We start from the raw sequence: 25,685 nt of genomic DNA on the forward strand, positions 1-25,685 counted from the left end.
AGAAGGAGGAATATCCCCTAAACGCGCCGATGGTGACTTAGTGCTGGGAATGCGGCTACTCCTGTGGATAGCGGACGGTCATAGAGGAGTAGTCACTACAGAAGGAGTACTCCTCAAGAAGCGAGTTCTGCTAGCGCTCAGAACTGCAAGAGAGTACTGGGGGGCCGTGTGGAGCAGCCTATTGAAAATGTCACAAAGAGGCAGAGGCGAAAAGGATAAGGATAAAGACAGAACGGTGCCAATAACAGGTAGCGCAACAGGGAGCGCATCCAGGCTGTTAGGAACGGGCACCACGCCGAAAATACTGCCATTAGCCAAACGGGTAAACCCTGCAACCACTGCCCCTCAAAGAGTTAAAATAAACTGAAAAGGAAAAGAAGAAGCTCGAAAGCAAGCCAGCGCAATCGACTTCATTAAAGAACGAAGCACCGCCGACAGCGCAGGGGCAAAACAAAGACAATAGTACACTGCCACGAAACAGCAGATCAGCAACGGCCAAGGAGCAGAAGGATTCCAGCTATAGACAGCCTACCTTAACTGAATCATTCGGGGGAGACCCGTAGTGGCCCGGAACCCGGCAAGAGATACTACGGGGGAAAACGCCGAATGAACGATGACGCCTGCAGAGACGCAAGTGCAACGGGAGCCGTCCTCGAGGACGCAAGCGTCTCCGTTGCTGAGCAACCAGGAAGCCCAGCCACTGCTCGCGCGCACCCAGCAGAGTCAGGAGAACCGGGAGAGACGGAGGACGCGAGCAGGATTCGGCTGCAACAGGTGAGCAGGGGACCTGAATCTCTCAGAAGCGGGGTAGCGGACGGGGCAGGGAGCTCAAACAATGCCCAGATGCTGGACGCGCTGCTTCAGGTTGAGGAAGAAATGACTAAAAAAACGACTCTGACTCAGGATACTAAATGGGGGAGTCTAATGAGCCTTGATTCACAGAAAGACCGTGAAGGTGAATTTTACTCTGTTATTGAGGGCACAGACACCACCGCAAGCGAGGACGAAGGTGGAATCTCAGCGGAAAGCAGCTCTGATATGGAAGAGAGCCATGGGTCAAGGGATAAAACCACACAGAAAAGAAGGAAACCGATGGCGAGACAAGGAGGCGGAGGGGGAGGCTTCCCAGATAAAACCAATAAAAAACTCTCATGGGATTACTCGGCTACCTCTAGAATGTATCAGGAGGGTATGCAAGGAGAGGTCGGAGCCATAGGAGGGGTAGAAAGTGGAAAGCCACAGCAGATAACAATGGACATGATGTACAATACGCTTAAACAAATGCAGTCAGAGGCCAGAGTTGAGAGCCGGAGAGCTAGACATGATACCAAGAAGCTACAGGCGTCAATAAGAAGAATGAATAAAAAGTATGAGGAGGTTGAAGAGCGAGTGGTTCAAGTAGAAGAAAGGACGGGCGGGCCGGAGGATGAGGTCACAGACTGGCAGGCATTTAAGTTGGATCAATCGAAAATAACAGAGGACCTGCAGTGGAAAATCGAGGACTTCGAAAATCGCCAGAGGCGTAATAATGTGAGACTTTTGGGACTAGAGGAAGGAGTGGAGGGGCAGGACCCAAGAGGTTTTGTTATCAAGTTACTGAAAGATACTTTTCCGGAGGCTCAATGGCAATGGGAGTTAGAGGTGCAAAGGGCACATAGATATCCGCTGTTTAGTAAAAAGAAACAAGACGGTAGACAGGATAATTTGCCCAGAGCTATGCTGGTATTTTTTGGAAACTTTCTGGCAAGGCAAGAAGTTATTGAAAAAGCCAGACCAGACTAAAAAAAAACATCACAGGGAGTCACTTTTTTTGCTCGACCGGATTTTTGCCACATCACTGTGGAGAGGCGCTGGAGACTCAGGCAGTTAATCGCGCCCTTTCAGCGACAAGGGGCAGAGGCTTACTTAATGTTCCCGGCAAAGTTCAAAATCATCATAGGCGGAGCTACGAGCATGTTTTTTCAGAAATAAAGGCAGGAGAATATCTTTCAGAACTTACTGAGTTGAGTAAAGGGAGAGGAAAGAAATAGCTGTTGTAAAAGGTATAAGGTATAAAGTAGTAGTCATAAGATATCATCAGTAACCTGGAGTGATATTCAGGCTTATGGGCATTATGGCAGTGGGAGGATTGGACGATCAGAGGGAGGCGACTCTACAACACACAGCAGTCACACACAGGTCATGAGTGACCTAGTTGCCTGTAGAAGGGAGAGGGGGGTGGGAGACGTGGGAGTGGGGGGGAGATGCAGGGAGGGTGGAGGGGCGGAGGGGGGGGGAGTACCGGGGGATGTTGGGACACTGGAAAAAAACAGCACAAAAAAGTCAAAACTATCAAAATTGGAAGAGAGGAGAATGTATCACTAATAGAACACAAATTGGGAGCAGCAGGATCTTTGGGATGAAAAAAGTAGGGAAAGCTAGAAAATATAAATGGCATTAAGGATTATTTCTCTGAATGCATCTGGTTTGAATAATGGAGATAAAAGGTAGAAAGTAGCTGCGATGTTAAGATTGCTTAAGTTAGAAATAATATGTCTGCAGGAGACACACATCGCAGGAAAAGAAAATGTTTTGCTGGAACAGATGGGGTTTGAGGTGCTTGCAAATACAAAACAAGAAACTAGAACACGTGGAGTTGCCATACTAGCAAAGAAAGGCTCAGTCCAACTTAAAAGAAAAAAGGAGGATCAGGAGGGAAGATGGGTGGTTGTGGAGGTACAGACCGGGGCTGGATGTTTTACAATTGTATCTGTTTATGGTTCTAATGACGATGAACCCAGAATGTTTGAATATCTAGATACAGAACTTTCACTGTGGCCAGAGCCCATAATATGTTGTGGGGATTTTAATGTCAATGGTCTGGATGCGTGTCGGTCGAAAGAGGAAAATGTGTAAGGCAATATATAATATGGTGTCACATAACGCTCTGGTGCATGTGTGGGCAAAAAAGAACCCAATAGGGACAGGGAGCACGTATTACTCAGCCCCACATAGAATGGTAGCAAGACTAGACTACTTCTTTATTTCAAGATCAAGTTTAAGCGGTTCACAGCTAGAACGATTGCCAAGGCTAGTTTCGGACCATAATCCGCTGATTTTAAGTCTTCCATTGATAAATAGGGGAGCCATTAAAAACACCATATGGACATTTGAGAGAGGCTTATTGAGGGAGCCAGGATATATTAGGCATATGCAGGAATGGATCCCTCAATTTTGGGAGATCAATAGGAATTCAGCTTCCTCTAATAAGGTTTGGGATGCTTTTAAGACTGGGGTAAGGGGGGAAACTTTAAGCTACACACTGCTGAGGAGCAAGAAGGAGAAAAGTAGCATGGATAATAGAGTGAGAGATCTGGAGGGACTAGAAGAGCGGCTAGTCATGGCCATAACTAAGCAAGAATCAATAGAGGGGATATTGCTGGAGATAGAACTGAACAAAGCACAGGCAGGGGAGAGTCTGGCGCAGAAGGCAGCAGGTAATTTTCTATCTAAGAAGGAAAAGTGCTACGAATTTAATGAAAGAGTAGGCCACCTTCTAGCCATTTGGACTCGGCAAAACTTAGCAGCTGGGGAAATAAAGGAAATCAGAGACAGCTCAGGAAATGTAGTTAATAAACCAGAGGAAATACAGGAGGTTTTTAGGAGCTTCTATGGGAATCTCTATGCACAGAACCTAAGTAATACAGAATTGGAGATTTCGGACTATTTGGCAGATATACCACATGATATGTTAAGTATAGATGGGAAAGAGAAACTAGACCTTCCCTTAACGCTACAAGAAGTAAGGGAGGCGGTGAATTCTCTACCAGTGGGGAAGGCTGCAGGACATGACCAAATACCAGCAGAGTTTTATAAGATATTCTGGGATATACTGGGGGAAAACATGGTGGAAACCTTTAAGCAGGCACAGATAGGTAGAGCAATACCACACTCATGGGCAGGAGGTGATATTATAGTGATTTTAAAGAAGGATAAGCCACCATTAGACCCAGGGTCTTATAGACCAATCACCTTGTTAAATGCGGATGCAAAAATATTTTCTAAATCACTTGCACAAAAATTGAGCAAGGTGATTGAGGGGCTAGTTATTGCCTCTCAACATGGTTTTATCCCTGGGAAAGGAACCACCCAACACACTAGGCAGATGATTACCATTCTGGACGCTGCGGAGGTCGCAGGAGACCCTGTCGCGGCCATATTTCTTGATGCCGAGAAGGCTTTTGACCGGGTCTCCTGGGACTATTTGTGGAGAGTTACGGAGTGGTTTGGGATAGGTGAGAGCTATGTCAAGGCAATCCAGGCTCTCTATGTACAGCCAACAGCTAGAGTGAGAATAAACAGGAGCTATACAAAAGCAGTTCAGATAAGACGCGGGACTAGACAGGGCTGCCCAGCCTCACCATTGTTGTTCGCCTTATATTTGGACCCATTCTTGAGAGAACTTACAAGCAACAACAATATTTATCCAGTTAGGTTACAAGGAACGGACTATAAGCTATTTGCATACACAGACGACGTGGCTATTATAACACTGAGACCTGGGGGAGCGATAGTGGATATTGAGCAAGAGGCATTGAAGTTTGGAGAGATAGCTGGATATTCAATCAACAAAAGCAAGACCCAGATCGTGCAGAATAGTTATACAACATACCAAGATATTAGAGTGGTAACTGAAGCCACATATCTCGGGATAAAAGTGACTACGGACTTAGATAATCTAGTAGGGCTTAACATGGAACCACTACTATCCAAAGTAAAAAGAAATACAGAAAGGATACATAATCTTCACTTGACATTAATGGGTAGGATACACGTCATTAAAATGATTACGTTCCCGAAATTTTTGTATATTTTCAGAGCAATACCATTATTTTTTGATCAGATATGGTTCAGGAAACTTGAAGTAGTACTTAATAGACTGATATGGGCTCAAGGGAAGACCAGAAGAGCGTATAGATATATGGTATTACCTAGGGAGAAAAAGGGTTGGGGGCCCCGGATTTTAGACTTTATTATTTAGCAGCTGCCCTTCAGTACGCACAGGGGCTTTTGGGTGGAGGTGATATCGAGCAGCAAGGCGGCAGCACAGGTCTTACAAATGTATATAGGGCACTGGTGGGGGGGGGGGCTGAGAATGGTTTGTTAAATACGATTGACTATAATTATTTTAAACATACCAGGTTTAAGACTCTACGAGCGGCATAAAAGGTATGGAACGTGGTGGCTAAAAAACTTGGTATAGGCTGATACAGCTCCTACACCCGGTTGTACACAAATCATTCACTCCCAGAGGAAATCTTCCGGGATGTAATTAAGAAGGATTGGAATAACAAGGGGATTAGAAAGATGGGGGATTTACTGGATACAGCGGGGGTGGTCATGCAATTCCAGGATTTACAAAGGAAGCATGGGATATCGGGTAACAGCTTCTTTAAGTATCTGCAGATAAGAAGCTTCTTGGCAAACAAAAGTGGTGTCTCGATAGGATTTAACCACTGCAGAATAATGGACTACCTTGAAAAGAGTTATCATTGTACAATTCGTCAGCTGTATGCAGAGATGTACTGTTTAAAAAATGATGATAGAGAAAAATATGTCAGTAAATGGGCAGATAAGGTGGTCTCTACAACGGAGGGATTACAGACATCTATAGACCTCGGGCGAACAGTTTTATGCTCTGCGACATTACAATCACAGCATTATAAGACAGTGTACTCACTTTATCATACCCCGGCCAGAATTACACAGTGGGGGGGAGACACAGGGATCACCTGCCCACGGTGCGATGCAAGTGAGGCGGATATTGTACATATGTTTGCGCAATGCCCACAACTACATACACTAAAAGGGGCAATTGAGGAATTTCTGGAGAGAGACATTGGGAATCAAGATTAAATTGACAGACGAATTAATAATCTTAGGTGTCTCAGCAGGCTCAGTGGGCGACTCCAGAGAATTCTTATTTATGGTAACTGCGATATATCGAATTGAAATCGCAAGGGCATGGCTTGACAGGGTGCCCCCGTCATTTCAAACTTGGATTGCAAGGCTACTCTCTACGTATAATTTGGAGAAAGCTATATATGAAAGGAAGGGTAGAAGGGCAAGAGCACTGGGGGGACGGATTTGGCTATCAATAGACCAATGGAAAAATAGGACAAATAGAGTGGATTAGAGTATTGATGGGTTAGAAGGGATTATAAAACTATTTGCTCTTATGCTCCTTGTCCAAATTTGTCTTTAGGACGGGAAAAGTATATGTACCTGACTTTTACTGATGCCTGTATGATTTTTGTTGTTTGAATTTTTTCTTTGTGCTGTAATATGTAATGGAAAATATGGAAAAGGGGTGAAAAACTCTAATAAAAAGATTTTTTTTAAAAAGAAGAAAATGAGCCGGTACGGCTACAATACCAGCATTAACATTGGCCTGAACAGCCTCTTTCCACACCGGAGGAACCTCTCTCATTGGATATTGTCGCACTTTCCTCCTAACCGACGGGTCAGGCTCAAACAATGACCGAGAAGGAGACTCGCTCCTGAACGAAAGCAGTGTTGCTACCGCCCTTTCAACATCGAGACCCACAATCGTGCCTTTCACAAACTCTGATTGCACATTGGACAACTCAGGTGGAGTTAGTTCCAGATCACCATCTTCCCATTCCTCACGAAGGAACGTGCACATCTTATCAAAGACATATCTCTGCTTCGGCGCTTCCCATTGACGGAAAGCATTCATAACAGACTCGACATCGTATCTTAAAGGAAGAGTGACCCATTTATGCGCTAAATGATCTCGGGAATCAGGCAGTTGACTACGCAACTGTTTACGCTCTGAAAAAGGGGTCGTACTAAATGACCCAAAGAAAGGGGACAAAAGAGTAGTGACAGTATCAGTCATCCTCTGTCGAACAGAAGGGGAAGTTGACAGGACAGGAGATAAAGCGGACTGAGAAAAGGTCAACGTAGGAGCAGAAGCAGAGGAGACAGCGAGAACAGGCGGAAAAGTCGCAGGAATCAAAGGTGGAGCAGGTAGCAAAGTCGGCATCCCTTGAGAAGGCTGCACCATAGGAGTAGGAGCCAACTGAAGAGGAGCTGGCGTTTGTGCAACAGCAAGAGGCAAAACGCCCGGAGGTTGTGCAACTAAAGGTTGCGGAGGTGCTGTAGCATTCTGAGCATAAGGGGGTGGCGAATTCAACAAATGCGACATCAAAGGATCTTTCGCAAGATCCTTCATCGCATCTTGCTGAAGAGGCGGCAAAACTGGATAGCATTTATCGACCGGCATTTTACGTTGCCTGTGCAACTGTTCACTAGCTTGTTCTTCTTCATTATCTTTAAACTGTATAGCAGCTTGCATTATCTAGATACCCTTTTCTCTTTTATTTTTCTTCGCTAATTTAATTTCTTTCTGTTTGGCTTCCTTTCGCCATAGGCGGAAAGAGTCAAACATAGCCGGCCGGGCTTTCTTCTTAAAAAGTCTAACTTCTAGATTATCTAAAACTTCTGTGTCAAAACTACCATATTGGGGCCATTTAAGGACACCGTCCTTTCTTGTGTAACAAATCCACACTTCATTATACGTGATGGGGCCCACGCCATGTTTCACATAGAGCTCAGGGGTTGGAGTTCCAATCGGAGGAACCGGACACGAGTCCTCCAATCGGGAATCCCTATTACGACCACAACAAAATATTCTTCCAAGTCTGCTAAGACCAGGCATCTTTGCTCACTAGTCTAGCTTCAAACTTCAAGGGAGTATCGAATAGGATAGTCTCGTGAATACACAAGTCCCTCGGCTTTGGTACTTGCAAGTCCCAATTCAAAGATCCCAAGGGGATACCCAAAACCTAAACTAAGGACTGGGAGACGCTCCACTCATACTTAACTGAGGTATCAATGTCGTCACCAGAAGACCCGTTTATCGTCTCGCTTTACAAATCATCGAAGGCTCCAAGACAGGGCGACAGTCAAGGCAGCAGTCCTTTGTAGCCGTCGGAAAGCGGGGAACCTCGCAGCAAAGACTTTCCGACCACGACGACATACAGGGGTCGATGAAGTGGTTGGCCTTCCTCCAGAATTTTCACACGAAGCTCCTCACGAACCTCAGGCTTGGACCGGTACCGCTGAAGTCGCCCCACGTTGGGCGCCAAATGAAGAACCGGGTTATTTAAGACCCAGCGGCGCCAGGGGAAACGCCCTAGTCTCCGGGTCCACCTGTCTTAGAGTACAGAGACACGGGGTACTTCTTGGTGACGTCAAAGATCAAATTTATTAGCTGCAGCCAGTAACAGAGATCCTAGAAGTACAACACGGTGTATGTTCTCAGGAGTCTGCTCGCTCACAAACACCAGTCATCCCTTTTTATACCAAATATTATGCTTCAGGCAAATATCCCTTAATTTACAGTTGGCCACTCACATGTTTTCACAGAAAGGAAAAAGACAGGATCATGATGACAAGTCCATTTTTCAGTTTGTCCAGCCCATAATCAACTATTGGTCAAACCCAACATTCTTGATCAGACAGGTCGATCGAACCCACCATAAAACCGGGCACATCCCCATCGTAAACGGATCATAAAGCAAAGAGTAGAGACAGGTGTGAGCAAGATAAGACATAGTTATGCGCAATAAAAGGGTTTGATGGTGTTTTGTGTCTCGATCCGTAATCTCGATCAGCTACCGGGGAAGGGACTGGTTAAACCAGTTTGGCTTCAGGCAAGAGGGTCGCTCGTTCAGGTCATTCAGAAGACAGCTAAAGTGTACGTGTGTTTGGAGACTCGTTCGGCCACTGTCACCGGCCTATGTGAGGGCAACCACAAAATGGCTGCCGTACGCAAGATGGAACCCGAGGGTTCAGAACGGACTCCCTGATTTCATGGTGATCTCGTCACTCGAATAGGACGAAAATACTCACACATCTAGCACTCGCCATATTCGGTCTGATGATACCAAATTTGTCATGATACGACGACTTTTATAACAAGGTTCAGAATTTCAATACCTCATTTCTATATTGTTGAAATTGTCAATGTCAGCATTATGCATGATATACCGTATTCGTGCTCTATCCTGACAAGTTTCCTTTATACCCTTTTGCTAAATGATATCACACTGATTTCTATGCTAATTATGTTCTCTGCTTCCTTTGCCTTGCATCTCACCATACGGTACCTTCACCTTCTTTGTCCTTTGGGTTGCGTGACAGTAACATAACATCAATTTTAATACCTATTTTTTCCTGAACGAATGATTGTGTTATTCTAGAATTATGGGTTTCCACAAACAAATTATAGCGTTGTTTGACTCAGTGTGTGTTTTTTTAATACCAGTAGTTTTCTGAATTGGTCCTCCTCTTACCCACACTTTTCACCCAAAAAATGTTGCACTGTTTGTTATATTCCCTATTCCTTCTTTGCATATATACATTTATATTGAAATAACCAAGATCTGTAATTTCTTTTGTCCCACTCGCAGGTTACACTTTATCCAAATATGGTTGCCATTAGTTGCTATTTATATGTCATTCACTTTTTCCACGTTTGATAAAATCAGTGCTTAATTTGTGCCAGGGGTTTCTGAGCACTGGCACTTAATAGTCAACACCAGTTCTTATGGCAGTCAGCCATTTGGGGCGCTGTTTGCTATTTTTGAAATGAGCACAACAGGTATTTAATATATATGTAAAAAGACAAATATCTGTTGCCTGATACTTTCCTATAGCTTTTAGTGGCCTAGAATAGTCTGTACTGTCACACACGTTTAGGAGTGAGATGGTTAGTTGTTGCGATGGCACAGTCATTAGCAGTGCTGGCAGGGGCAATGGGCAATCAAAGCTGCTTTGACCTCTTGACGAGGGCCCTGGCTCTTAATTTTTTACAAATGGGCGATGGGACATATATAACATGGCAGTGGCTATGTACCCTGCCACTGGGCAAATTGGGAATTTTTTCTGCTATTAACTTGGTGCTGACTAAATAGTAGAAATGATTTACTGTTTGGCCAGTGGTCTTGAAAATAGCAGGGAAACGTCACGATTTAGACAGGCGCTGGTTAAAAAATTGAGATTCTACACTGTTTGGCCGATGGCTGTGCAAATAGCAATAAAACGTCACTATTTACCCGGCTGCTGGCTAGGTAGTGGATTTCTGCACTGATCTACTGGCGGCCATGCAAATGGCAGAAAAACGTCACTATTTACTTGGCTGCTGGTTAAGTAGTAGATATTCTGTACTGTACGACTGGTGGCTGTGCAAATTAATTCCAGTAAACTTCAATATTTACCCGGCTGCTGGCCGAATAGTGGAAAATCTGTGCTGTTCGTCTCGCACTCATGCAAATAGAAGAAAAACTTTTCTATTTACCTGGCCGCTGGTTAAACTGTGGAGATCCTGCACTGTTTAAAGGGCAGCTGTACAAATAGCGAAGAACATAACTTTTAACCGATTGCAGTCTAAATAGTAGAGATTACGCACTATTTGGCTGGTAGTTTGGAGATGCGTCTTATCCCTCCCTTGAGGCTGACAACAGCATGTTCTAAAAAGGATCCCTTCCTCATTGCAAATTAGTTACCACCCCAACTCCAGGGCCCCTAGCTCATCAGTGGTTTGCAACAGCAACTGCAGTCATAAACTATGACTAGGGCTCCCGGTTTTATGGTATTTATTTTTATAATTTTTCATCTTTATCCATATTTATTTTTTGGCCATTTTATCTGCATTTATCCATATTTATTTTGTGTTTTGTGTATCAATCAATCAATCAATCAGGGAATTTGTAAAGCGCGCTACTCACCCGTTAGGGTCTCAAGGCGCTGGTCGCTACTGCTCGAACAGCCAGGTCTTGAGTTGCTTCCTGAAGGCGAGATGGTCCTGAGTCATCCGGAGGTGGATGGGGAGGGAGTTCCATGTCTTGGCTGCCAGGTAGGAGAAGGATCTTCCTCCGGCGGTGGTTTTGCGAATACGTGGGACGGTGGCCAGGGCGAGGCTGGTGGAGCGGAGCTGGCGGGTTGGTTTGTAGAAAGTGAGGCGGTTGTTAAGGTACTTGGGGCCTGCGTCGTGGAGGGCCTTGTGTGCGTGGGTGAGGAGTCGGAATGTGATTCTCTTGCTGACGGGGAGCCAGTGCAGATTCTTCAGATGGGCGGAGATGTGGCTGTGGCGGGGAATGTCCAGGATGAGTCTTGCCGAGGCGTTCTGTATGCGCTGTAGTTTTTTCAGGAGCTTGACTGTGGTTCCAGCGTAGAGGGTGTTTCCGTAGTGTAGGCGACTGGTTCCGAGGGCCTGGGTGACCGTCTTCCTGGTAGCTGTGGGGATCCATCGGAAGATTTTTCGGAGCATGCACAGGGTATTGAAACAGGACGATGAGACGGCGTTGACTTGCTTGGTCATCGTGAGGGAGGAGTCCAGGATGAAGCCCAGGTTGCATGCGTGGTCGGTGGGTTTGGGGGCGGTGCCCAGGGCAGGTGACCACCAGGAGTCATTCCAGGCCGAGGGGGACGGTCCCAGGATGAGGACTTCCGTCTTGTCTGAGTTCAGTTTCAGATGGCTGAGCTTCATCCATTCCGCGACGTCCTTCATTCCTTCCTGGAGGCTGGCTCTGGCGGTGTCCGGGTCAGTGGTGAGGGAGAGGATCAGCTGTGTGTCGTCGGCGTAGGAGATGATGTTGAGGTTGTGTTTGCGTGCGATGGCCGCGAGGGGGCTCATGTAGACGTTGAAGAGGGTGGGGCTGAGCGAGGATCCTTGTGGGACACCGCAGATGACTTCGGTAGTCGCGGACCGGAATGGGGGGAGGCGGACTTTCCGGGTTCTACCGGCGAGGAAGGAGATGATCCATTCCAGGGCCACGCCTTGGATTCCGGTGTCGCTGAGACGTTGTATTAGGGTGCGGTAGCATACCGTGTCGAAGGCTGCTGAGAGATACAGGAGGATGAGTGCGGTGGTTTCCCCTTTGTCGAGCATAGACCTGATGTCGTCGGTGGCTGCAATGAGGGCGGTCTTGGTGCTGTGGTTTGCTCGGAAGCCGGACTGTGACGGGTCGAGGGATCCGTTTGTCTCGAGGAAGGCGGAGAGTTGCTTGTTGACCGTCTTCTCGATGACTTTGGCAGGAAACGGGAGGAGTGAGATGGGTCGGAAGTTCTTGAGGTCCGTGGGGTCCGCGGTGGGTTTTTTCAGGAGGGCGCTGAGTTCGGCATGCTTCCAGCTCTCCGGGAAGATGGCAGATGCGAAGGAGGTGTTGATGACGTCTCGGAGTTGGGGTGCGATGATGGAGTCGGCTTTGTTAAAGATGTGGTGTGGGCATGGGTCGGTGGGGGAGCCGGAGTGGATGGTGTTCATCGTGCGTGCGGTGTCTTCGGTGTTGACCGGGTTCCAGGTGCAGAGGGTGGCTCTTGGGTGCGCTGGTTCGTAGATTGGGTGGTTGGTCTGTGTGCCGAAGCTGTCATGTATGTCGGAGATCTTGCGGTGAAAGAACGAGGCGAGTGTGTCGCAGAGGTCTTGCGAGGGCGTGATGTTGTTGTTGCAGGCGCTGGGGTTGGAGAGCTCTTTGACGATGCTGAAGAGTTCCTTGCTGTTGTGGGTGTTGATGTCCAGGCGCTGTTTGTAGGTAGTTCTCTTGGTGGTACGGATCAGTTGGTGGTGCTTGCGGGTGGCGTTCTTGAGGCCTGTCATGTTCTCTGTTGTCTGGTCCTGGCGCCAGGTTTTCTCCAGGGAACGGCAGGTTTTCTTTGAGTTTATGAGGTCGTCTGTGAACCACGCGGCTTTCTTGCTGTGGGGTCTGCTGGGTGGTTTCTTCAGTGGTGCGAGTTCGTCGGCGCAGTCGGTGAGCCATTGTGCGAGGTTGCGGGCTACTTCGTTGGGGTTCGTCGTGATGGTGGGAGGGTTCTGGCTGAGGGAGGTGGTGAGCTGGTCGGCGGTGATCTTGCTCCAGCTTCTGCAGGGGGCCTGTTGCAGGTGGTGGTGGGTCGTGGTTTCCTTGAAGGAGAAGTGGACGCAGCTGTGGTCTGTCCAGTGGAGTCCGGTGGAGTGGCTGAAGGAGATGTGCTTGCTGGAGGAGAAGACGGGGTCAAGCGTGTGGCCGGCGTAGTGGGAGGGGGTGTTCACCAGTTGCTTGAGTCCGAGGTTGGCGAGGTTGTCCAGTAGGGTGGTGGTGTTGCTGTCCTTGTTGTTCTCTAGGTGGAAGTTGAGGTCTCCTAGGAGGATGTAGTCTGCGGAGACGAGGGCGTGCGGGCTGATGAAGTCTGCGATGGCTTCGCTGATTGAGTGCATGGTCCCGGGGTTCTGTAGATAAGGGTGCCTCTAAGGGTGGTCCTGGGGTCGGTGTGTATCTGGAAGTGCAGGTGTTCGTTGGCTGTGAGGGTGTCTTCCGAGCCGGTCGTGATGCGGATGGTGTTTCTGTGGACTATGGCGATGCCACCTCCGGTTTGGTTAGTGCGGTCCTTCCGGGTGATCTTGTAGCCGTCCGGGATGGCTATGGCGATGTTGGGGGCTGAGGAGGCGTTCATCCAGGTTTCCGTGAGGAAGGCGACGTCCTGAGCTGTTGTGTCTAGTAGGTTCCAGAGTTCGACTGCGTGCCTGTGGACGGAGCGGGTGTTGAGCAGGATGCACTGAGGTGGTTCTTGCTGGTGGTAGGCTTGGTGGGTGCTGGCCCGGGACGGATGCCGGTGAATTTGCACTCTTGGCAGGTGAAGGGTCCGTGGGTACGGTTCGGGATGGCCAGGTAGCAGGCGGGGTTCCGGCCGGTGTTGAGTGCGTGGAGGCTGGCTGTGTCGTATGTTTGTTGGGTACGTTAGCATCGGCGAGATCCAGGGTTCCTGGAGCGGGGCGCGGTCCAGGCGCGGACGGGCGAGCCCTCGTCGCACCCGCTGCGCGTGAACGCTGCGCGCACGCGTGGACTCTGCCATAAATGGAGAGTGGGAGGGAGGGAGGAGCAGCAGGGAGGCGGGCGCGGGGTGGCGAATGGGAAGGGGGGAGGGTACAGAGAGAAAAGGAGGGCGGGGGAGCAGCGGCAGGGATCGGGGAGCTGGAAAAAGCGGAAAACGGTAAAACACAAGCGGAGAAAAAGGCAAAAAACACAGGTAGAAAAAGGCAAGGACAAAAGTCAGGGGCACCACACAGGGGAGGAAACAATACAGAGAGCTGGCACAGAGAAAGAAGGAGAAGCCGGAGAAGCAGGAGTCACGGCCTCAGGGGCGGCGGCGGGCAGGCAGTGGTAGCTAGGGGCACCGGGCGCACTCAGGGAGAGCCACGCAGCGGGTGGAGCGACCGTCTCTGACGAGGTCAGGTCATGTATAATTGAAGTTGTAAAACTGTACATTTCCATATTTAATTAAATGATAGACATGCACTCATACTTTGATGTCATGATTTAGCTATTTAGTTTAATAAATATTACCTAACGATTCATCCACTAAATATTAGCATTATACCACAAATATATGTTAAGATATGCCATTATTTGAAGAAATTTCATCCTGCTTTTTTAAATTTCCTATTCTGTCCATCTGCTCATCAATTGGGGTACAATTTGTGAAAGACAGACCGGAGAGTCATTAAAAAGAAGCACAATTTTCTGTATTTATCCACTTTTAAAATAACTACGGACAGAAAACACATTGTTTTCTGTCTGTATTGATCTGTAAAAATCTGTAAAAACTGAAAACAAGGAGCCTTAACTATAAATAAATGTCTTTCCGAATAGGAAAGGGCGGGGGAGGAAACCCCTTTCATCAACCCTTCTAGTTGCAGTTCTAAAACAATTGCAAAGGTCCTTTTAGTAGTCCAAAGACATTTCTAAAACTTAAAAAAGGTTTTTATACGTAATGATGAGAACTTTTGTGGTCACAAATCTTGTAAATTTGCAACATGAGGCCCTTAGTGCTAAAAACGGCTTAGATGAAGGCACTAACTTGTAGAACTAAAGATCAATTTTTTTTAATTCTTTCCGGGTTATTTTGACAGACATGGCACAGAATGCCTCTCCATTACACTGTGGGCCAAAACATAGCAACTTGGCAAGCCAGTATGGAACTGTCTAGGGCTCCACAAATGCTCCTGCTCCTTTACATTTACCAGCAGATTTCACTAATGATAAATAGGATTAGAACCTTTGCCAGACTGTTTAAATTTGTCTTTCTAAACCTATATACTTACACACAAAGCCATGGAAATGTACATGGTCTAGAAATAGGATTACTAAAAGGCTGCATGTTCTGAGTACACCTATTTTCCTTCAGCTAATCAGTGCATTCTGGAATTATTCATTCTGGTTAAGTTCAAATAAACAAATCAGACCAAAACACCTTTAAACAATTAATTGTAAAAGCAATAACCAGAAATAGAAATGCTTTATCCCAGTAACATAAAGCCAACTATATTTTGGGTGATTTATGTCAAAATAGAAATAATTGCATAGGGCCCCTTTTGAGGTGACCAACATAGTATAATTGAGAGACTTCATTCCAATCTCATGACAAAACCAAGAAAAACCATTGGCCTGATTTAGAGAGTCAAGTACGGAGTTATCTCTGTCAGGATGGCGAAGGACAATACCTCCAACACCTTGCTGGACCACTCTCTATATTGACAGGAACTGCTGTCATGTCAGTTCTTGTACAAGTACAAAACATTTGTTCTGTTGTACAGTCAGACATGATTGGCGACTAGCAAACTTTAAAAAAATAAATATTTAGTTAAAAAACAAACTCCTGAAGCAGGAGTTGGTTTTCGAAAAGCAAAAAACACTAATGGTCCCACACGCTGGGAGTTTTCTCCTAGGATAAGAGGATCCTTATGTTTTTTTCCGTTCCTTATGGACAGATTGTAATCTAAATTGTTTACATGGTATAAAGTCCTTCCTTTGACGGCCTATACTTTGTTAGGCCATCAGAGGAAGCATTCTGCCGAGAAGCCTTGAGCAATGGAATGGGACTATAATTAATTGAACTGAATGTAATTAGAATATGAATGAAATTTGCCATTAAATCACTTTATTGATTTTAATAGAAATAGTGTAAGAAATAAGATATTGAATAAACAGGCATTTTGTTACCTCTAGTCTTATGACCACCTGATCAATCGTTTCACAGTTCCACTTAAATACTCATTTTCCAGACAGCAGATGTAGATCCACTAATGAGGTTTCAGAACTGATTTGGGGTGTTTCTCTTTCAAATATTGTTTTCTGGCTGTCACTCAGACACAGCCTGTGTGCTAGGTGATGGCTCTCACAGCAGTAGCAATGGTGCTGCATCCAAACCAAGAACACAATGAACCATGAGATCTCAGCACTTGGTGTCATCAGCCTTTCTGAGTACTCATCAAGTAGAGACAAAAGAGCAGCCTTGCTTAGAAACTTTGACATCTTTAAAAAGAGGAACCTGTGACCTGCCCTTACTTCTACCATCTATCCTATTCCGTCTCCCAGGAAGAACTACCCAGCAACCCGTTGCTTAAAAGGACCACACAGAATGTTTTTTAGTGTAGCCTTTTCCCCGTTCTCACTCACTTCCATTTGGGGTCTCCACCCTCTATCCACAGGGCTGTAGTCAACACACTCCCACTGTGAGGGAAAGCTGCAGCTACTCTGCGTCATGTCATGCAAAATGCAACCCACTGGTTCATGCACTACGACATTCCTCACACAAGGAGTCTTACTACACACTAAGTGGCAGATTTACTAAGGGCTTGCATTGCCTTTGCATCCAACAAGGTGGTGCAATGCATCACAAGCCCTTAAATAGGATTTACTAAGCAAAGCAAAGCAACCTTGCATGGCTCTGCGCGGCTTAGAAAATCCTGAGTATCGCAATACAGAGCTAATCTGTGTTGAGATGGTGTTCCATGGGTGGAGCATGGGCGTTCTAAGGCACGCACCCATGTTCTTTTGACGCTATCACTTATTTACTAGAGTGATTAAACCTAGGGTTGCGTCAAAATGATACGCCTTCCCTAGTGAGGCATAACGAGGATAAATAACGGTATTGCTCCTCGTTACTTCCTTTTTCTATGCTTGTGGCATTCTTCAGCACAAATTGAAAGAGGTAAATTAGTTAAAGGATTGTTTTTGTGCAGGAAGGTGCATCCATCTTTAAACCCCTAAGCCAAGTTTTAGTCCCTGTGCGCTCAGATCCAGCCTCAGACTACTGTGCCAGCATTAGACCGTGTCTTCTACACTCTGAGGTCAGTGTGTAACAGTTCCAGCATTTTATTCACTTTGCATGCCCTGATTTTTCCGCAAATAAGTATTTATTTGTTCTATTTGTGGGCTAAAGAGGTAAGAGTTTCTAGAGGCTGGGGGAGTCTGGGGAGAGGAGTTGGCCTAATGGCTAGGGCGGGCATCCTCAAATCTGGGGAACTGGGGTCGAGTTTTGGCAACGACGCTGAACATCCTGTGATTCTGGGTAAATCACTTCATCTCCCCATGCCTAACAAAAAATGAATGTGTCCTCATGTGACGCAACTGGTGCTATGTAAAGCGCTCTGATACCCGATACCGGGTCATGTTCGCTCTATATAAAACTCTTTTAAATTAAATAAATAGAGGCTGGCAGTATTATAAGCATGAATAAGAATAATTTACAAAAGGGATATTCTAATACATGTGGCCTGGACTCACATAGGTGTCCTCCTGCACCTTGTCTTCCTTCTTCACCAGATCCTGCTGTGCCTTTAGACGTTGGCTGTACTTCTAGTCCTGTTTCAAGTACTCCTTTCCTGGATTATTTTGGTTCTCCTGATCCTCATCCTGGCCGTGGTCTCACTAGTTCTGGTCACCCATGATACTGGTTTCCACCAGAATGCCTTTACTCAGGTACAGCCTAGAATAGAAGCCTGTCAAACAGATTTTTCTTTTTTTGGGCGTACAGATTTCTTTTGCTTAGACAGAACTGTTGAATACAGACATGAGAGCCTAGTAAAGACAGGAGCTTGCCCCTTAAACACTTCTTTACATGTTGAAAAACAAAACTATCATTCCCAAGATGCATTGTGCAGATGACTAAAATATTAGTGTGGCTGAATGGGCCGCTCATGACTTGGGACCACAAAGCACTAGTGTCCTAAACCTACTCTGCTGTGTGAATAGTATGAACAAGTGTGTTTATTTCCTGGCAGCAGAGTGAGCCCCTCCTGTAAATTACCCAGATCCATTACTTGTCTGTGTCCAGCTTTCACGTCCCCATTCCAGAGAGGTACTATTACAGTGATTCACTCAAATTACCTCCTTCAAGGATCTCAAAGCTCTGTGCCCCCAAACACCAATTACCTACTTTACGTATTGCCTGTTTATTTCTGCTTGTTGACTGCTGTTGTGTTGCCAGATTTAAAATACTAAATAAGCATAATACCCCATAAACAGAAGACTAAAGCTTGCACAAGGCCTTCCACAAGAAGCGCAAAAAGAACCCAGCCTTCCAAAATCATCAAAAGGAGCATCATGGCCATTAAAAAACAATGTATTCTCATGAGTGAATAAAACGTTTATCTAACCTGTTTCAAAACCATACTCAGTATTTATTTGCTGACAGCCAAATACTCCCTGACTAAAGCGCAAAATATCTGCGTGCCATATCATGCTTCTGTTTGATTTCAACATGTGTCTTATTTGAATATTCAAATAACAAATATGTTTTTATTCAAAATTGATTTTACTTTTTTCATCTGTAAAGATGCTTAGCTTAATTAATGCACTTAACCTTTTTACAAACTATTGTACATGTGTTTATGCACTTACTTTCAAATCATTCATACATGTTGCATCCCCATCACAAGATGTACACCTCACTACCATTGAATGAAGTCCCTTTTTTCTTTATGGCCAGCTAAATGAAGACTTCTTTCCCACTAAGCCGCTAGTCAAATTGTAAATTATCTCTACTATTTAATCTATGGCCAGCTAAACAGCAGCGATTATGTACTGTTTGACTGGCGACCGGTTAAATAGACACTTCCATATAGCATATGTTAGGGAAGTCTGCAATTCGAAGTATAAATAATCAAGCTTAATGATGTCTGTTAGGAGAAATCTCCAATTTTCCACTGCAATCAGTTGGGCAGTGAGCCCAGTCACCTCGGAGGGCACAACAACGATAATATGAAACTGTTTAACATTGGTAGGTTGCTGATGGCTCTATGCAAGACAGTCTTCTTCTAGTATACACTCCCATTCTCCCACGGTAGAGTGGCAGTATTTAAGCTGGTAATACTACCAACTTTCTATATTTGTTCACCACTGTATCTGTCAGTCTTCATCAGAAGTTCTCTACAGACGTACGTACACACTGCTTTCAGTTTCTGATTTTGTATAAGCTAAAAGGAGGAAAATGTTGGACCTTAGAAAACTGCAGTTGCCATTGGACAGGTGTGGCCTGAGGGCCCCGAAACTGCAAGTTGTATTACCTTTCAGTCCAACTACAATGGCCCACTAGATAATTCCTCTGAGAAGTGAATGTGAAGAGAGAAAATACCAGGAAGTCGAGTTACCCAGGACTACATTGTATGAAGCTGTGCTTAGTGAAATAGCAGCAGACCCCGCTTCTCCTAAGTTAGGAAACATAGATAGACAGTACTGGCAAAGATGCCTAAATTCCTTTGACTTGAACCTGTATAGGCCCCGGACATCTCAATATAGTGCCCAATGTAATTTCAAGAAATAATTAGGCTGTAATATGGACGTAAATTGATTAATTCAGGGATCATTTCTGTGGGCGACAAATTACAATGGCACACTTTGCTCACTGCATTGGAAGATATCAGAAACGTACAATATAACAACATGCCAATTCATCACATACAGTGCATTGACACTGGCTAGCTAGCCTCCTCATATGGAAAACACTGCAAGCCAACCACAGATGTTTGATACATTGAAACTTATCTTGATATATAGAAAGAGAAAAGAATGGTATCCCGGCTATTAAGATTCATTTTCGGGCCATTCCAGACCGGCATGTAACGGAGAGAACTGTTGAACTTAAAGCTTGATGGAGAAGTGACTCATACTGAATAGACAGAAAAAGTAGAACACACTAAAATGTGTCCAGAAACTCAGTATTTAAACTAATGCACTATAATAATGTAACCAAACTTACTTAGCAACCATATGCTTTAATAAGAAGTTGATCAGTGCAATGGCTCATTCCCTAGATGTTGAACTCCGAGTGCAGACTTTTATAGTGAGAGGGCGATGCCCAATGTTAAAGCTATAACATTACGCTAGTGTCCACAGTAACAAATGTTAAAGAGACAATATTTACAATCATCATGCTTGTTGGGAAAATTACCCAGGTGTCTCCACAAGCATTTTTGCTAACTAAGCATACGTCTTAGCAAAAAAAGAATCACTGTGGTCTGGAACTTATTACTGCACCTCCTATATTTTTATTGTTGAAAGATAAAATTAGATGGGCAGGAGTGGAACATAATAGACGCGCCAAATTACAGTGACGACACAAGGGCTAACTGGCTTGGAATTCCTAAGACACGGTCTTACTGGCTTTGGTCAGTAAACCAAGAACACTCGACAGGCTTTTTTGAGGGTTTATATATATAGCGTTGTTGTAGAACACCTGATGCAACCATACAGGAGATAAATGTTATTTTTTAGAGCACTGGGTTTTATTTGTAGAATCACACAAAATCAATAAATATAACTAAAACGTGTCTGTTTTTACAGAATGAGAGTCGCATGTTTCGTCTGCAGTTCAGTGGAATGTCCAAGGAGCAGTCGTTAGAACATTGTAGTCACTGTGTACAGGTACTTCAAGCCTACATCGCTGTCCAAGAACAAGAGTATGGTGTAGTGGCTCAGGAAGGCAAGTTGGCAACAAATGATTCATCACATCATGCGGTAAGCAGACAGAAAATACAAAAGAGTAATTATCCCAATGCTCAAACCATTCCTGAGTGAACCATTGAACAGATGTATGGTTAACAGGTGGTGAAGAAGAGAGTGCTGAAAATAATTTTCTGAAGAAAATGGCTAAAGGATTTTCATTTTCTAGCTCATCGTGGATGTCACTATGCTAATCCTATGCCTAAAAAGTCTGCTAGAAAAACAAACATTTAAGGTGAGCAGAATTGGAGTGTTGGTGGTGTTATAGAGTGTTCCTATAAAGAAACTTCTCTCCATCTAAAGCGTGTGTACTAACCTGTGTTTCCTGCATATATATATATATAATACCTTTATCCAAACATTCCTTGCACAAACGCTGGCACAGAAGGAGGCAGACCCCACCAGATATGGCTTTGCTTCAATTCTTTAACGAAGGGTTCCACCTGAAAAGGTGTTTAGCCGGAACAATTCATGAAAGAATTAAAGTAAAGCAGTTCCGATGTGGTTTGCCTCTTTCTGCGATTCATTCATGCACGGCATGTTTGGATGTATGAGCAGGAAGTAAGATACCCACTAGCAAGACCCGGCCGACTTGCCAGATATATATATAATGTATCTCCTACTGGCAGTCACCAATAGGTAGTTATAAGTAGGACCTAGTTTCTATAGGAAGAGCGTTTTTTGTTTTGCTAATAACGTTGGTGCCTTTTGACAAATTTTCAGGAAATTTTCTAAACTAGTTTGCCAGTCACATCAGCTGCTGTCTGGAAAGTTTCGTGGTGACCTGTCAAGCGAGGACCAACAAAAAGGGGGAGTTAGTTTTCCCCAATCAATTTCAGATAGAGATTTTAGACAAGACTACTGACTGAACCACTGAATGGAATTATAGCAAATTTGGCAGAAGGCTAGATCTTGGTCCAAAAAGAGTGCTTTTTGTAATTTTGTATAAATCTGCTCAGTAGTTTTGGAGTTATTAAAGTAAAGAGATGTATGTATATCCAGAGACGCGGATCCATGCACCAACCGTAATGCTGTAATTGGCTGGCCGCAAGTTAACCTAGGAGGAAAGTTGCGGCCGCAATTTTGTGCATCAGGACTCGGCTCCCGGGGGGGGGGGGGGGAGGGGGGCGACAATTTAAATGTGATGGAAGGGGCATGGGAAAGGTAACCTGAACCCGTGGGGCTGATGGAGGGGTCTGTGAGAGACCCCTCATGGTCAGAAAATTGTTTTAAAAAGTTTTTTTAGCGTTTGAGGATCAGCGGATCCACCCAGATCTGCTGATCTAGACCCCAATAAAAACAACACACACACCCACTCACAGTCCCACAAAACCACTCATACAACCACACACAACCACTTAGACACCCACACAACCACTCACACACCCATACAGCTACTCACACCCATTCATACACCCATTCACACACCCACTTACACACCCACCCATGTAGCCACCCATGCAGCCACTCAAACACCCACTCACAGACCCACAAACACACCCACTTATATACTTTCACAATCACTCACACACCTATACAGCCCCTTGCACACCCATTCACCTACCCATACAACCATACACCCATTTACAGACCCACACAACCATTCACACACCCTAATCGCCACTCAGACATCCACACAGTCACTCTCACAGCCACTCACTCACCTACAGAAAGGCAATTATACTCTTATGGAAATTGCAATTGAAATGGGTTTGTATAAAATGTGTTGTTATTTTAGTATTGAATGTGTGCAATATAACTGGCAGATCCCTTATTTGTCCAGGGAGTCGCAATGGATCTGCAGATCCATAACATTTATGGATTGCATTTATAGAAAGACTACATAAGTTACCTTAACTTCATTTTTTCATTTTTAGTTTTAAAATATATAAGAATGAATGTGTGAATAAAATGTATTTGTAAACTTGCGAAAATGTATATTACATTTTACATATCCAAAACCATAGAAATGCAGCAGTTATAGTTATCTCAATTAAGTACAACTCATGTCCTAAGGTAACTATAACTTGCATCCTCGCTACATTGCTGGGCAAGAAGAAATTTGCTACACTATTTGATTTGGAAAGATCACATCGCTCATAGGCGGTGTGCCTACTTGGGGGAGTGCTGTCCCTGACCATCGTTGACAGACTGTTGAACTTTTGGGCTTGAACACTTCAGCTCGCAGGAGAGAAAAGATATCTACAATACCAGGGCAGCAAAATCTCACTTTACCCACATTTTATTGTGACTGAGCAGGAAATACACATAGCATACACTATGGTGAAAAAAAGCTGGTATTTCTAAATATCCCATATGCCCTGCTGTACCCGGCGAGGTTAAGGATCACATACCGCCAAAAACCAATGATGTTTCACAACCTGTAACAAGCAGCAGCTGAACCAAATGCAAATAGATCACAATGAAAAGAAAGTCAAGGGCGGAGAAGAACAAACACGTAGCTCCAGAGAGGAAACAGACTGATCTCCGATCACGGCGTCTCAATTTGTTTTACACTTGGACTCTTTTAGACCCTATGAGCCACATGTATCAACCAAATTTGCTTTTACAAACGGCCCGATTTGCAAAATTGGTTCATTTGCGAACGCAAAAAAGGCTTTTTACATGTATCAAATCATGTTTTGCGATTTAGTAACCATTCCGTCATGTGCACAAGCGCAAACAGCAGAGAGATTTGCTTTTTTTTGGGCCTCGGGAGGTGTGGACGAGCTTCCCCTATCTCCTGAGGCATTTTCTGTCTTTTTCAATGAACTGATTGGTTGAGTCCCCTCATCTTCAAGATGGAGGGGACTGAGATGTGTGCTTCACCTCGCCTCCCCCACCTGAGTGGTGGGGTTGGCAAAGGTGGGCACACCTCTCCTGCTAGCTTGGTTTCCCAAAATTCTCCTAACAAAGTGGGGGCAGAACCAGTGGAAGCCATTTGCTGTGGGCAGCTCACAAAGGTTCTAGGCCTTTGAAGCTTCCCGTTCGTGGACCCAGCCCATGCTGGGGGAGGAGGCATGACACCTCTGCCCAAGACGTACTTTTTTTCTGGACCCAAAGAGCGGAGGCTCTCCACCCAGGGATTCAGTAACCTGTCTGGTGGTGGCAAACGGCAAGATGCTCCCTGAGTGCATTTTACATTAAATCCCACACTGGCATCAGTGGGGGTCTTAGGTGCTGAGAAGTTTGCTACCAAACTTCCCAGAGCTATTAAAGCCATTATGGAGTTGTGCAGTTTGTAATGGCCAACTCCCAGACCATATACTCTTTATGGCTTTACTACACTTGCAATGTCTAAGAAAGGACTTAGACACTGTACGGGTACAGGGCACATGCCACTTTACCCTCACCTCAGGGCTAGTGCACCCTACTAGAGGGGTGGCTTACCTAGGCTTAAGGCAGTGGGGTGTAGGCATGGCACACAGGGATGAGTGCCATGTCAACTCTTCAGTTTTATCTGCACTAAAACACACCGCCTTCAATGGCAGTGTGTGGGTGTTAAGGTACAGGGCCTCTAAGGGTGGCACAAATGGTGCTTCCCTTAGAAGCCTTCTCTGGTTACAGAACTCTAGGTACTCATGGTACCTTTTACAAGGGGCTTACCTGTGGCCAGAGCAATGGTGGCTGGTGACACCTGAAAGTGGTGAGGCGCAAAATTATTGTCATACTGCACTTTGGCGTTCAAGCTTAGCGAGCGAGCCTGAACTACCTATGCGGGGTTCGGGGGAGGTGGTACCCCGAGAACATTTTGAAAAAAGAGCGGACAAATGGTGCAATTTTCTAAATGCCTTGAAGTGTTAAATCATGCTACGGAGCTTTTGTATTGTACTTTGGTCACCAGTTAGTTTTGACTGCAATGTCCTGACCTAATGCACCAAGGGACACCATAACCGAGGAGTATAGCAGACTGCATTACACTCCACACCTACCATTGTGTTCTCTCCCAGACTGTGCCACATTGACTATGATATGACGGGCTTCCGTAGCCAGAGCAGAAATACAGACAAAGGAAGACATGTATGAGGAAAAAACACTGCAGTCCTTTAAGAATATGTGTAAAGTTTATGGGGTGGCACCCCGTGAATTTACGCTTTACGGAGCATTGGTACAACAACTGGAACACTGGTGGGGGGATTCGTCGACCTCACAGCTGCTACAAGTTGTGCTGACGCATGGGGCACCGCGGAAGGCAGTTCCCTGCCTTCACTCAGCATTAGTGCACACAACAGAGAAAAAGGTGAGGACCTTAAAGGAATGGTGGGAACAATGCCTGGGGACAGAACGTAATGAAACGCACTAGACAAAATGCTTGGGCGATGTTAAATACACCTCCAGAAACTCTAGATTTCGGTATAGAGAAGAGCATGAAATTATCTAATAATTCATAATCTGGCAGATGACTCACAAGCACTAGTTCCCTGTAGAAGCAAATCAAGCAGTTGTTTATAGGAAAATTGAGTGCAATGGTTGTGTGAATCCTTTCAATATGTTGCATATGGTTTTAAAGCCGTGCCTTTGTGACAAAATGTCAATGGAATACAACATGATATCGGTGCTTCTTCAATAGCTCAAAGTGGACACTTAAATGACAACATGCAGACTACTTGCATGATCTTTCACTCTAGCCACCCCTTAGAAACGTACAAGCAACATAGACATGCAGAAACACATAGTATAAAAGCCACTTTGAGGCTGCATGAGTGGCAGTAATGCACCTTCTCTTCTGCATAGAAATTGAAACATAGAACTGATGCGCCTTCACCTTATGCACATTTCCACATGTGCCTGCCTTAATATCCGGTAGACATATACCATATTGGGGGAGGCTTTCACAAGCTACTGTACCTGCACATG

The 25,685-nt window shown here is 45.1% G+C and overlaps 1 protein-coding gene across 7 annotated transcripts in view; it reads left to right on the forward strand.

Moving 5' to 3' along the window:
* The window catches only part of REC114 (REC114 meiotic recombination protein), a 1,622,368-nt gene that overhangs the window by 1,016,271 nt on the left and 580,412 nt on the right, over positions 1-25,685 (forward strand). For all 7 annotated transcript variants that reach the window (XM_078685054.1, XM_078685052.1, XM_078685055.1 and 4 more), the window contains one exon: positions 20,670-20,843. In XM_078685054.1, the coding sequence (XP_078541180.1) occupies positions 20,670-20,843 (174 nt within the window). The remainder of the gene's footprint in view (positions 1-20,669; positions 20,844-25,685) is intronic.

Source organism: Lissotriton helveticus, chromosome 3_2 (genome assembly GCF_964261635.1).
Source record: "Lissotriton helveticus chromosome 3_2, aLisHel1.1, whole genome shotgun sequence".
NCBI lineage: Eukaryota > Metazoa > Chordata > Amphibia > Caudata > Salamandridae > Lissotriton > Lissotriton helveticus.